This window comes from Notolepis coatsorum (genome assembly GCF_963971535.1).
Source record: "Notolepis coatsorum genome assembly, chromosome: 11".
NCBI classification, from domain to species: Eukaryota; Metazoa; Chordata; class Actinopteri; order Aulopiformes; family Paralepididae; genus Notolepis; species Notolepis coatsorum.
In genome coordinates this window covers 53338285-53350704 of record NC_140175.1, presented here as the reverse complement: position 1 = coordinate 53350704, position 12420 = coordinate 53338285, and the positions used below count along the sequence as shown (strand labels likewise).

Here is a 12420-nt window from a genome sequence, read left to right as displayed (position 1 = left end):
ACTAGGGCCTTGAACCCCGGTCGTCCGTGTGAAAGTCAAAAGAAGAACCCGTTACACCACAGAGAAGATAAGTAAAAGATTGACTATACATCAATCAATGGGTAAGAGAGCCGTATCGTAATTCTGTATAACAGTTAACTAATAATTTTCGCTAGCAAGATCTCATTTGATTATTCAATCCAGCAGGCAAGTTTAAAGAAATATAATCTGATTGATTGAGGTAATGAGGGACTTAGAATTAGCCTATAGATAACGCATTTAACTTGTCGGCGAGGCGATTGAGCCTATTGCAATCTGTCAATAAAGTCTTAAATCAATTAATCAATCAATGCCGTTGAGAATCAGGGTCTCTGCCATCGATACGTGCTGGCTTTCCACCTAAAACGGGAGCGCGCATCTAGCCTGACTTGAGCCTGACTCTCAAGTCTGGCTTGAGTTAACGAGACTGAATCCTCCTTTGTGAAACAGGAAAATCCCGGCTTTGAACATCGGGTTAACTGAAGCTGGATAATGGACATGTTGATCGACTTAGTTGAACCACGTACATGGAACGGGGCCCTGGTCTAGTAGGAAAATACGCTCGGCTAGTAGTTGTCGGAAATTGATAATAATCACAAGATACTGTACATTCAGACAGTGTTGGATCTAACTAAATAGATTTATATGGACACTTTTATGGAAAGTTCAAGCCTGGACCACAAAGCTTCTCGAAGGGTTAAGGCTATACTCAGTCTTAGCTGGTTCGGTAAGAACAACAACAACAACAACAACAACAACAACAACAACAACAACAACAACAACAACAACAACAACAACAACAACAAGCTATATGGCTAGCTGGATGCAGTCATGTAAATGCGTATTTTGCTTTCCATCATCATGCCTGCTTTTTCAAACGACGGGGACAGATACAACATGCCCATGGACTGTTACTGGAGTAAGGGATATGAAACACTTTTTTTTTGTGGACAGCTGAATGTCAACTCTTCTGATGGTAAGTCATATGTTTAATTTACGCAAGCCAGCCTTGGCTCTTTTAACAATATGCAAAATATGCTGTACTCATAGTCTCATACTGAAGTTATTCATATACAGTATACTAGGTCTGATCTGCTTGGGATTCCACGTGAGGTTAATGCTGTGTGAGAGAGAGCAAGAGAGAGAGAGAGCAAGAGAGAGAGATCATCGATCTCTTCTCTCTACCTCTCTCTCTCCAACACAGTGAGCTCTCCGTTGTATGATCATGATCATTACATTATGATCGACTGGAATAAAAGAAAAGGCACCCCCTTCACCTCCCCCTACCCCCTAGAGGAGATAAAGAGAGGGAGGGATTAGAGAAAAAGGAGAAAGAGAGAGGGGGAGAGGAGAGAGAGAGAGGCAGGGATGAGAGAGAAAGGAGAACGAGAGCGAGAGGGAATGAGAAGTGGGGAGTGAAAGGGGAAGGGAAGGATCTGGTTGTATCCACAGGAAATGCTTGTGAGGTCATGTGTCATGCAGCAGGTATTACATGCTCACCTTGATGGTTTTCTTGGGCCAACACACCACTGGGACTCCACTGATGGCTAGTTTTGGGTCGTCGTCTGCATGTTCCTTTAATACCACCTGGCCAGACAGAGGGAGAGAAGAGAGGGTTCAAGATTTTAGTAGAGGCTGTTTACGGGGGGCTCACATCTCGATTAGAGCATAAAGTTTGTTGTTTTCACTTCAAGTTGCATTTGATTCGTCATGACAGCACCCAGTAAACAGACATTCTCTCCTTTGACAATTTCAGAAGTTTGACCAGCCTTTATGTTTAAGTTAATATAAAATGCTTCTGAGAAAGTAAAGTGACACCACATGACCGGGAGATCAAAAGTAAATTTCAGTCTAGGTTAATTTATCTGGCTGTGATATGAAGCAAGCAAAGCATAGCGCTACTGTATATATACAGTACAGCCGGGAACCAGCAAATCCACATTATGATTATTGTTGTAAATTACAGCTATTTATCGTTGTTTCTGCTGCTATATATGTTACTTTTATGCCATTTCTATAGATTTTCTTGTTCTATTTTATTGATGTTGATGCTACAAGGCTGAGGAGCCAGGACACAATAATTTCACTCCTTTATGCTGTACAGTGTGGATGACGTGATGAACACAAATCTGAAATCTGAGAGAGATTAAAAGGGAAATAATAATAATAATAATAATAATAATAATAATAATAATAAATCAAATTTATATAGCGCCATTCAAGAAACCCAAGGTCGCTTCACAAGTCAAGAAGGCTAGGGAAAAGGGGCAATAGGGGAAAAGGGGGGTGATGAGGGGGCAGGTAGAGGGATAATGAAACCTAAATCTAATTTAAACTAACTAGTGGGGAAAGCCTTGGTGAAAAGGTGCATCTTGAGAGCTATTTTGAAAGTGTCCAGGGTTGGGGCGTTGCAGATTTCGAGGGGGAGAGAGTTTCAGATGGTAGGGGATGCCACACTGAAGGCTCTGTCACCGAAAGTCCGCAACCTGGTGCGAGGGATGGAGAGGAGACCCAGATCAGAAGATGGTAGGTTCCGGGGATGGAGTGTGCTGGTGGAGGAGATCAGACAGGTATCGGGGGGGCGAGGTCATGGAGGGACTTGTAGGTGAGGAGCAGGGCCCTGTGCGAACGCACAGATATGTGTGCGTAAACCGTGCGTACGATCACTTCTAAGAAAAGTGTGGGATTTATCAATATGAACGTGTGCTTGAGATTGTGCGTACATCTACGCACAGCTCCGACCATGCGTACATGACACCAAGTGGTAGAATATGAAAACGGCAACAGACGGAAATAAGCTTTCATGCATTAGTTTCAACACCAACGTATTCTGTATGACCCATAATTCATTATAGTTAATTGTAAAATAGCGACATTAGTGTAATTATTGTCAAACCCTATGAATAGCATTTGGAATAGGTCTTTCCGAATGAATGCAGCATGGTTTATAGTTGCATTTGGCTGATGAGTCATTGCCGGTGGCCGGGAGGAAAGCACGACCCATTTAATTAAATTGTAATGTTATTACTGGGGTATCTGTAATTAATATATCACTTAAATGCAGGGGATCGGGGCTATCCACTGAAGCCATGGCTGATGACTCCTCTGACCAACCCCAACACACAACAGGAGCACATCTACAACCGGGCGCACTCGCGCACAAGAGTCACCATGGAGCGTGCAATTGGCCTGCTGACGGGTCGATGGCTCTGCCTGTCTGGCACGGGGGGCACACTGCAGTACCGGCCTGAAAGGGTTTGCCACATCATTGTAGGGTGCTCCATAATCTGGTCATCAGAAAAGGCATCCCGCTGCTGGAACCCCCAAGACCTGACGGCCCCATGCATGTCAGACATGGAACACCCACCTCCAAACGCCGCAGCAATGCAGACAAGAGCTATAGGATCATAGAGCAGTTTTAAGTAAGTCTACGCATGCAAGGTATTAATCGAACTTTAAAAGAACAAAACTAAAAAGGCATTCATATTCCAGCATGGTTATTAATGACACCAATGCCAAACAGTGGTTAACTGTCTTTATTAGTATTTTGCGCTGGCCAGGCAACAATGGTCTTTAGGGAGTTGTTGATATCCGACATCACAGCGCACAAGTCGCGTATTTCTCCCATAACGCGTGTTGTGTCTTCTTGGTTCGACAAGACAGCCTCTGTCAGGAGGACCCTTGGCTCCCGGCACGCCGAAGAGGGTCTGCTGCACGCTCCCTGCTCCGTGTCCACGGGACTGGGCAACTCAGCCGAGTTGTCTGTGGAATAGGCAATTTAATAAAGTTTTATTTATTTGCTAGAACGGTTTGAAACCATACGGTTAAATATTGTTTCAAATACAAATTAAAATATTCTTTGTCATGTTCCCTAATAAAATCGTTGACAACGAAATTATTTCTATGCCCGTCTTCTTTACTGATGTGACAATTCCTGTATGAAAGGTGCTATACAAATGAAGTGTATATTATATTATATTATTACCTTCCATCTGTTGGCTGGATGGCCCAGCCGCTTCTTCGTTCTTTTGGCCATTATCCAATCCTCGTGGAATTTAAAGGGGAGCCCTGTTACCATATGGTTAATTGGGGGCGGTTCTGTATGCAAATACTTAGAATCGTGCATGAGCAAGGAGCGTAAGAACAAGTGGTATTTATCAACACGGAGTGTGCGTACGAGTCGGTACGACCTGTGCATGCACGTTTGATAAATCCAGATTTTTCTGTGTGTAGAGACATTCTAAATTCCGTGCGTAGGAACGAAAATAGAACACTTTCTACGCAGTATTGATAAATGAGGGCCCAGGAGTTTGAAAGAGATGTGGAACTTGACTGGGAGCCAGTGGAGGTGGATGAGGGTGGGGGTGATGTGCTGCCAGGGCTTGGTGTGAGTGAGAGCCCTGGCAGCTGAGTTCTGTACATACTGGAGCCTGTCCATGGCCCTCATTTATCAACAATTCTTAGAAAGTGTTCTATTTTCGTTCTTAACACTTTGATCGCCATGGGTTAAATTCATAATTTACCATCCCTCGCCAGCTCTATTTGTCTATGGAGAAGTTCCCCTTCTTTGCAGGGCTATAACTTTTTAAATTCTATTGTTAAATTGCCATTATTATGGCCTATTCAATGTCCTATATGTATTGTTCAGGGTGTAGCAACGTTAAACTTTTTCATTCACATATTCATACTAAAATATGGTCTAAAGCAGTGATTCCCAACCTGGGGTCTGCGGATCCCCTGGGGGTCCGCCAGGGGGCGCAGGGGGTCCGCCAGACCACAGATGATTTGAGGTATTTTTATTTTTTTTTCAGATAAATATTTAAAGGGGACTTTCTCCATGTTAAATAGAGCCGGCAACCTACGGTTGATAATGAATTTAACCCATGGCAGCCAAAGTGTTAATTAGCATATTTTTATCATCAGAAGCATGAATAGTCTCTCCACTACAATAAAAAATAAAGATAAATAAATAAACATCTAGACATGATTTTTGAACGTTAACAGTAGGCTACCGGGTAGCCGCTAAAACGCGAATCAGTTGACTGTATCACTTTCTGTAGCTAGCCTAGCACGCTAGTTGACTTTCTCGGCTCGTCTGCAGTCAGCCGCCAAAGGCGAAAATGTGTGACAAACGAAAAGGAGATGACGGCAGCTCATCTGCAAAAAAAGTTAGGACCTACAGCAATCGCGAAAATTACATCACCATGGGCTTCACTGAGGGACCAGACAAACGACCTGAGTGTGTGATTTGTGGAGAAAAGTTGGCAAACTCGAGCCTGAAGCCCAGCAAGCTGAAGAGACATCAGGCGTCTAAGCACCCAGAAACAGTTGGGAAGGATCCGGACTTTTTTCAGAGGAAAGAACAGTCTCTCAAGGCGAACAAGCCTGTTGATGTTAGAGTAGCGTGGAGCAGGGGTGGCAGTGATTTACAGAAGGCTACCGAAGCCTCCTTTGAGTGTTCGCTTTTAATTGCAAAAGCAAAGAAACCGCACAATATTGGCGAGCAGCTCATCAAACCAGCCTGCATCAAAATGGTTTAGAAACTGTGCGGCCCACAGGTGGCGGATAAACTAAAATCAGTACCACTCTCGAACAATGTAGTCAAAGACCGAATTGATAAGATGTCAAGTGATTGCGAGCAGCAGCTGTCAGAAAAGCTTAGAAAGGGTCCATTTGCCATACAACTTGATGAAACTACAACTGTCGCAGACGAGGCTGTGCTCATCGTTTATGTGCAATATATCGAAAATGAGGATCTGAAGCAGGACATTCTCATGTCAGTCAACCTTACTACCACCACTCGAGGTGAGGATATTTTTACTGCAGTGGATTCTTACTTCATTCAACATAAATGCAAACCGTTCACCATTAGGGCCTGATTTGAGAGGATGAATACAGGATTTGAATATTGGCCAAAATTTTGAAATACATATGGTGCAAGATTAGATTTGTTGATTGAAGGCACAAGTCAAAGAAGCATAGTGGGTCTAATTATGATGCATATGCCTGTGTATAAGCAGTTTGTTATTAAAATGACAAAAAAAAGTATTAAAATGACAAAAAAAATTATTTTATGGTATTTTATTAGGAGGGGGGTCCAGGAATTTCATCAGAGATGTTTGGGGGTCCCTGGGGGAAAAAAGGTTGGGAACCCCTGGTCTAAAGTATAAGTATGTTTTTATCGTTTTCTGCAGCTTTCTCCAGAACTTGATTTATAGCTCCAAATGCATTATATTGATGATGAAATACAGTTTGATAGCAATCGGCGCGAGATAAAAAATTTCAACTGGACGTGGTTCTAGAAGTTACTACGTGTCATCTGATGATGACCGGATGGGCGGGGGATCGTTTATAATTCCGTGGGCAGCATTAGATGATTCATCCAGAGTGGGTCATATGTTCATCATAGCAGTTTATATGGAACATGTTAGAATATAATGCTGAATCTTACCGTGGCTTCCTCGCGCCGCTGGCAGATGAGCGTGGAACAGAATTTTTTCTATTATGGGATGGAGAAATGCCCGATCCATTTCCAGGTTGTATAATAGTATATACGTCCAAATCATGTTGTTTTTTCGAGTTATTTGCACCGATCGATGTTCACTGTGTCAAGACGGAGTCTCTCTAACGATAGCGAGTGCCCGGACCACATATGGATGAGCACTTCCGGTTCAAAGGCTCATTTCCGGTTGGCGATCTGCCGATCGGCCACCAGATGGCGCTCTTGAACCGCTAGAGAGTTGAGTGGAGCTTTGCAGTGTGTCTCAGGGCTCCGGAGGGGAAATATGATTTCGATCACAGATTTTTGAAATATTGACATCAAAGACGAGTTACGGCGTCTTCGGCAGAATGAGCATGGCTAGGAATGACGTCTTAACTCGTCATCGGCGATCATAGTGTTAAGCAAAGAATTTAGAATGTGTGTACGTACAGAAAAATCGGGATTTATCACACGTGCGTACACAGGTTCTACGCACACTCCGTGTTGATAAATACCATTTGTTCTACGCTCTGCACTCGTGCACGATTTTAAGTATTTGCATGGCTGACCTTCGAAGCTTTTTTTGGCAATCGAAGCTTCGGGGCCGAGCTTCGATTTTAATTCGAAGCTTCGGGGGAAATAAAAAAAAAATCTTTAACACTTTGATCGCCATGGGTTAAATTCATAATTTACCATCCCTCGCCATCTCTATTTGTCTATGGAGAAGTTCCCCTTCTTTGCAGGGCTATAACTTTTTTAATTCTATTGCTAAATTGCCATTATTATGGCCCATTCAATGTCCTATATGTATTGTTCAGGGTGTAGCAACGTTAAACTTTTTCATTCACATATTCATACTAAAATATGGTCTAAAGTATAAGTATGTTTTTATAGTTTTCTGCAGCTTTCTTCAGAACGTGATTTATAGCCCTAAATGCATTATATTGATGATCAAATACAGTTTGGTAGGAATCTGTGCGAGATAAAAAATTTCAACTGGATGTGCTTCTAGGAGTTACTACATATCATCTGATGATGACCGGATGGGCGGGGGATCGTTTATAATTCCGTGGGCAGCGTTAGATGATTCATCCAGAGTGGGTCATATGTTCATCATAGCAGTTTATATGGAACACGTTAGAATATAACGCTGAATCTTACCGTGGCTTCCTCGCGCCGCTGGCAGATGAGCGTGGAACAGAATTTTTTCTATTATGGGATGGAGAAATGCCCGATCCATTTCTAGGTTGTATAATAGTATATACGTCCAAATCATGTTGTTTTTTCGAGTTATTTGCACCGATCGATGTTCACTGTGTCAAGACGGAGTCTCTCTAACGATAGCGAGTGCCCGGACCACATATGGATGAGCACTACCGGTTCAAAGGGTCATTTCCGGTTGGCGATCTGCCGATCGGCCACCAGATGGCGCTCTTGAACCGCTAGAGAGTTGAGTGGAGCTTTGCAGTGTGTCTCAGGGCTCCGGAGGGGAAATATGATTTCGATCACAGATTTTTGAAATATTGACATCAAAGACGAGTTACGGCGTCTTCGGCAGAATGAGCATGGCTAGGAATGACGTCTTAACTCGTCATCGGCGATCATAGTGTTAATAATGTTTTTTTTTTATATTATTTTTTTCTTATGTTGTGGGACTTGTACAGCACTTTGGTAAACTTTGTTGTTTTTAAATGTGCTCTATAAATAAAGTGGATTGGATTAATTAATTAAGTAGCCCCTTTCGTGACTGTGACGCAGCCAACAAGGTTTCACTCGGCTGCCCTGCCTGGATGCAGTGGGGCTGCTCTCACAGCCAACGACATGACATTACATAATTATGTTGCAACCTTCGTCTATCAAGCAAACAATTATATAAATATTTATATGTAGTTGATAGAGACAAAGGCAGAATTCGACTTAATTAAACACGTTTTATTAAGACATATTTTTATATGGGTCGGGACACTTTAAAAAAGCAGCACAATGAACACAAATCTGTCCGACATAGTCTTAAATAACAAACGGCATTGCTTCACTTCTTCGTCGACATGTCTGCTGCACATGTCCTTGTTGTTTTCAACACAGATAATCTCCATGTGCTTGTTGTAGAGAGGTGGAGTCGAGGCGCCGCTTACTTTAGTTTCATTGGAATGGAGGCGGGAAGGCGCCGCTTACTTTCGTTTCATTGGAATGGAGGCACAAGATTTTGGAGGCAAAAAAGAAAATTAAAAATTAAAAATGATAAAAAGAAATGTATATATATATATATATATATATATATATATATAATTCTTTTTTACTTCGATTATTATTATAATTTTTTAAGCTTGTGCCATCGAACGAAGCTTCGAAGCTTTGAAGTATTTAAGACAGCCCTATATAGAACCACCCGTAATTAACCATATACGGTAATGAAACACCCCCATGAAATGTGGAAAAGTGGACTAAACCGAGCGAAGCGTGTTATGGGAGAAATACGCGACAGGCTGACAGACATGTACACGTACGGTGATGTCGGATATGATATATGATATCTATTAACTTCCTAAAGACCATTGCTGCCTGAGCAGCGCAAACACTAATAAAGACCGTTAACCACTGTTTGCCATTGGTGTCATTAATAACCATGCTGGAATATGACTGCCTTTTCTTCATTTCGTTTGATTAATACCCAGGGATTAAAGTTCTCCGTCAATTTGATTCCAAATCGCGACGGATTTTCCATAAATTTTCTACCTGCATATGATTTGTAGAGGCATACAATCTATTTTGATTTCGGTATTAGGTAGCCTATATAAACAATAATACAAGAGAATATACAAGAACAATGAATCTCACTGCCATGTAGCCTACACCATGTGTAGCCTGCCTATACTGTATGTGATCAATACAAACTTGAACTTGAATTCCATCATGTCTGTGTGCGGGAGCTCACAAGGCTGTTGTCACAATGTAAATAAAAACGTGCACTGAAAAGATACAGTATGTAGTTGGTTGATTATTTATATGACAGTCAGTAAACCCTTGCAAAAAGTATCCGTTTTATTTAATGAATTGAAAACATGCAGCATTGCCTTCCTCCCGGCATGCAGCAACGACATGTATCAGGCAAATGCGCATCGCAACATTGACTGAGTGGAATCCCTTTCTATTCACATAACTGCATTTGTGATGGAGCTTTGACAGCAACATGGGTGGTACAGTAACAGTCTATTGCTCGATCCATCTCCAATATCACGATGGACCGTGCCGGTGGCCAAAGACCCGAGGGTGGAGAGGACTTGAATGTGCATGGGGATGGCATTTGTGCGTTTTGTTCCATGCTCCAATTTCTGTCTCAAATTGCGGTACAAATGAAGGAGGTGTCTCGGGTATAGCGGACTCTAGTTAATATTATGTTCTCTCGGCAATTAGACTGCCCCTCATTCATTCATTCATTCCTATCTGCTATCTCTGAAAACAGTTCCCCGCGAAGCGCAGTCAGTGCACCCCATAGTATTCCGATAACCTTATATATAAACCATGCTGCATTCATTTGGAAAGAAAGACCTATTCCAAATGCTATATTTATAGGGTTTGACAATAATTACACTACTGTCGCTATTTCACAATGAACTATAATGAATTACGGGTCATACAGAACACGCCAGTGTTGAAACTAATGCACGGAAGCTTATTTCCTTTTTTTTTTTTCACAGAAGCTTATTTCCGCGTTGCAATATTCATATTCTACCGCTGGGCGCCAGGTACGTATGCTCCGAGCTGTGCGTAAATATACGCACAAAGTCAAGCACACGTTCAAATTGATAAGTCACACACTTTGCTTAGAAATGATCGTACGCACGGGTTACGCACATATCTGTGCGTACGCACCATTGATAAATGAGGGCCCAGGGCTTTGCTGGGTACCCCAAACAGGACTCCGTGGCAGTAGTCCAACCGGGAGGTGATGAATCAGTGGTCTCAGCCACAGAATCTGAGGGTGATGGTCGGAGACGGGAGATGTTTTTGAGGTGATAGAAGGCAGACTTGGTAACGGATTTGATGTGCGAGTGGAATGAAAGTGTGGAGTTGAGGTTACGGACTTCGGGGAGATGGAACAGCCATCCACGTGGAGGAGGAGATCTCCAACCTTCCGGAGCAGTGCCTTGGGGGCCACAACCATGAGCTCTGTCTTTTTGCTGTTTCGTTTTAGTAGTTAGGTTGACATCCAGGTTTTTATGACGTGGAGGCAGTTGACTGTGGGGGGAGCTGGGAGGATGGTGAGGTGCTGAGATAAATCGAAGTATAATTATAATAATAAGTATAATCAAGTATCGAATAGAATAGAATAGAATAGAATCTTTATTGTCATTGTGGTACAACACAATTTTGTTTGGAGCATCACCACTGGCATACAAACATAAAATATAGCATGTGCAAAATAATAATGTCAATAATAATAATAATAATATAATTATTCATTGACTATCTGAAGGACAAATAACTGCACTCTGCAGAGACTCACCCCTGTATATCATGTTTGACCTGCACCTTGTAACACCTGGCTATACAACACACTTTAATGCTTTGAGTTAAGTCACACTGTTATTTTATTTTCCTGTCTGGCAGTCCTTTTTGTTTTTTTTTTGTTTAGTTTTGTCTGTTTATTTTTGTTCTGTCTCCTCCTTTTTGTTTTGTCTGTTCTTGTCTAGTAAACTGAGAAATAAAGTATTTAAAAAAAAATAATAATAATATAATAATATAGTATCAATGTCCCAATGTCCTCAATAATAATAATAATATACCATCAATGTCCCAAGTGCAATAGTGCTAGTGCAAATAAATAAATATTACAGTGACAGTCCAGTGAGTTAATGGTTGGAGGGGGGGGGGCGGTGACTTGCAATGGATCATCAGCGTAGCAGTGGAAGTTAAGGCAGTAGTGACATATGATCTGACCGAGGGGGAGCATGTAAATGGTGAAAAGTAGGGGACCAAGCACGGAGCCTTGGGGGACACCGTGGTTGACTGGAGCCGGGGGGGAGGATGAGCCACTGATGCTGACAAACTGAGACATGTTTGAAAGATATGAATGAAAGACAGAGCTGTACCGGTGATGCCAAGGTTGTCAGAGAGGCATTTGAGGAGGACTGCGTGAGAAACTGTGTCAAACGCCACGGAGAGGTCAAGAAGGATGAGGAGGCTGATGTGTCTGGAGTCTGCAGCAAGGAGGAGGTCATTTGTGATCTTGATGAGGGCGATCTATGTGCTGTGATGTGCTCGGTAGGCTGACTGAAGGGGTTCGTAGAGCTCATGGTTGGACAGATGTTGATGAAGCTGGGCGGTGACTGCTCTTTCCAAGGTTTTACTTAGGAAAGAAAGGTTGGAGATTGGCCGGTAGTTGTTCAGCACCTCAGGGTCCAGACCAGGCTTCTTAAGGATGGGAGTGATGGAGGCGGTTTTGAAGCAGGAGGGAACTATTCCAGATGACAGAGAGGAGTTGATGATGTCCGTTATGATGGGGCAGAGGGTGGGAAGGCAGGCCTTGACCAGCACCGTGAGCATGGGGTTGAGGGAGCAGGTGCTTAGGCTCTGGTAACCAACTTCGCGACCAGTGGAACATCCACTGGGGAGAAGGAGGAGAGAGAGCATTGGGGATGGAGGGGTGCAGCTGGGAGCACGCAGTCCGGAAAGGATGTTAGATCTCTCTAAGGGAGGACAACTATGATAAAGGACATTTAGAGGTGGTGTGAATGCAGACAAAGTTAATGGAAAGACGCCAACGGAGGCCAACAAACACAGCTTTGCTCTGGGTGGCACAAGCGGCATTATCGTACTGTTACAGTTTCATTCTCTGAATGAGGTTTGTATCTGAACGTACTGCTACAGTTATATTCTCAACCAACAGATCGCTGACGAAGACGGGCAGGAGCACTTGG

At 42.7% G+C, this 12420-nt stretch overlaps 1 protein-coding gene across 1 annotated transcript in view; it reads right to left on the bottom strand.

Annotated features, from left to right (window-relative positions):
* Positions 1 to 12420, bottom strand: part of kdm2bb (lysine (K)-specific demethylase 2Bb) — a 159552-nt gene that overhangs the window by 99053 nt on the left and 48079 nt on the right. Inside the window, exon 13 of the mRNA XM_084324298.1 lies at positions 1519 to 1605. Coding sequence (XP_084180424.1) covers positions 1519 to 1605 — 87 coding nt within the window. The remainder of the gene's footprint in view (positions 1 to 1518; positions 1606 to 12420) is intronic.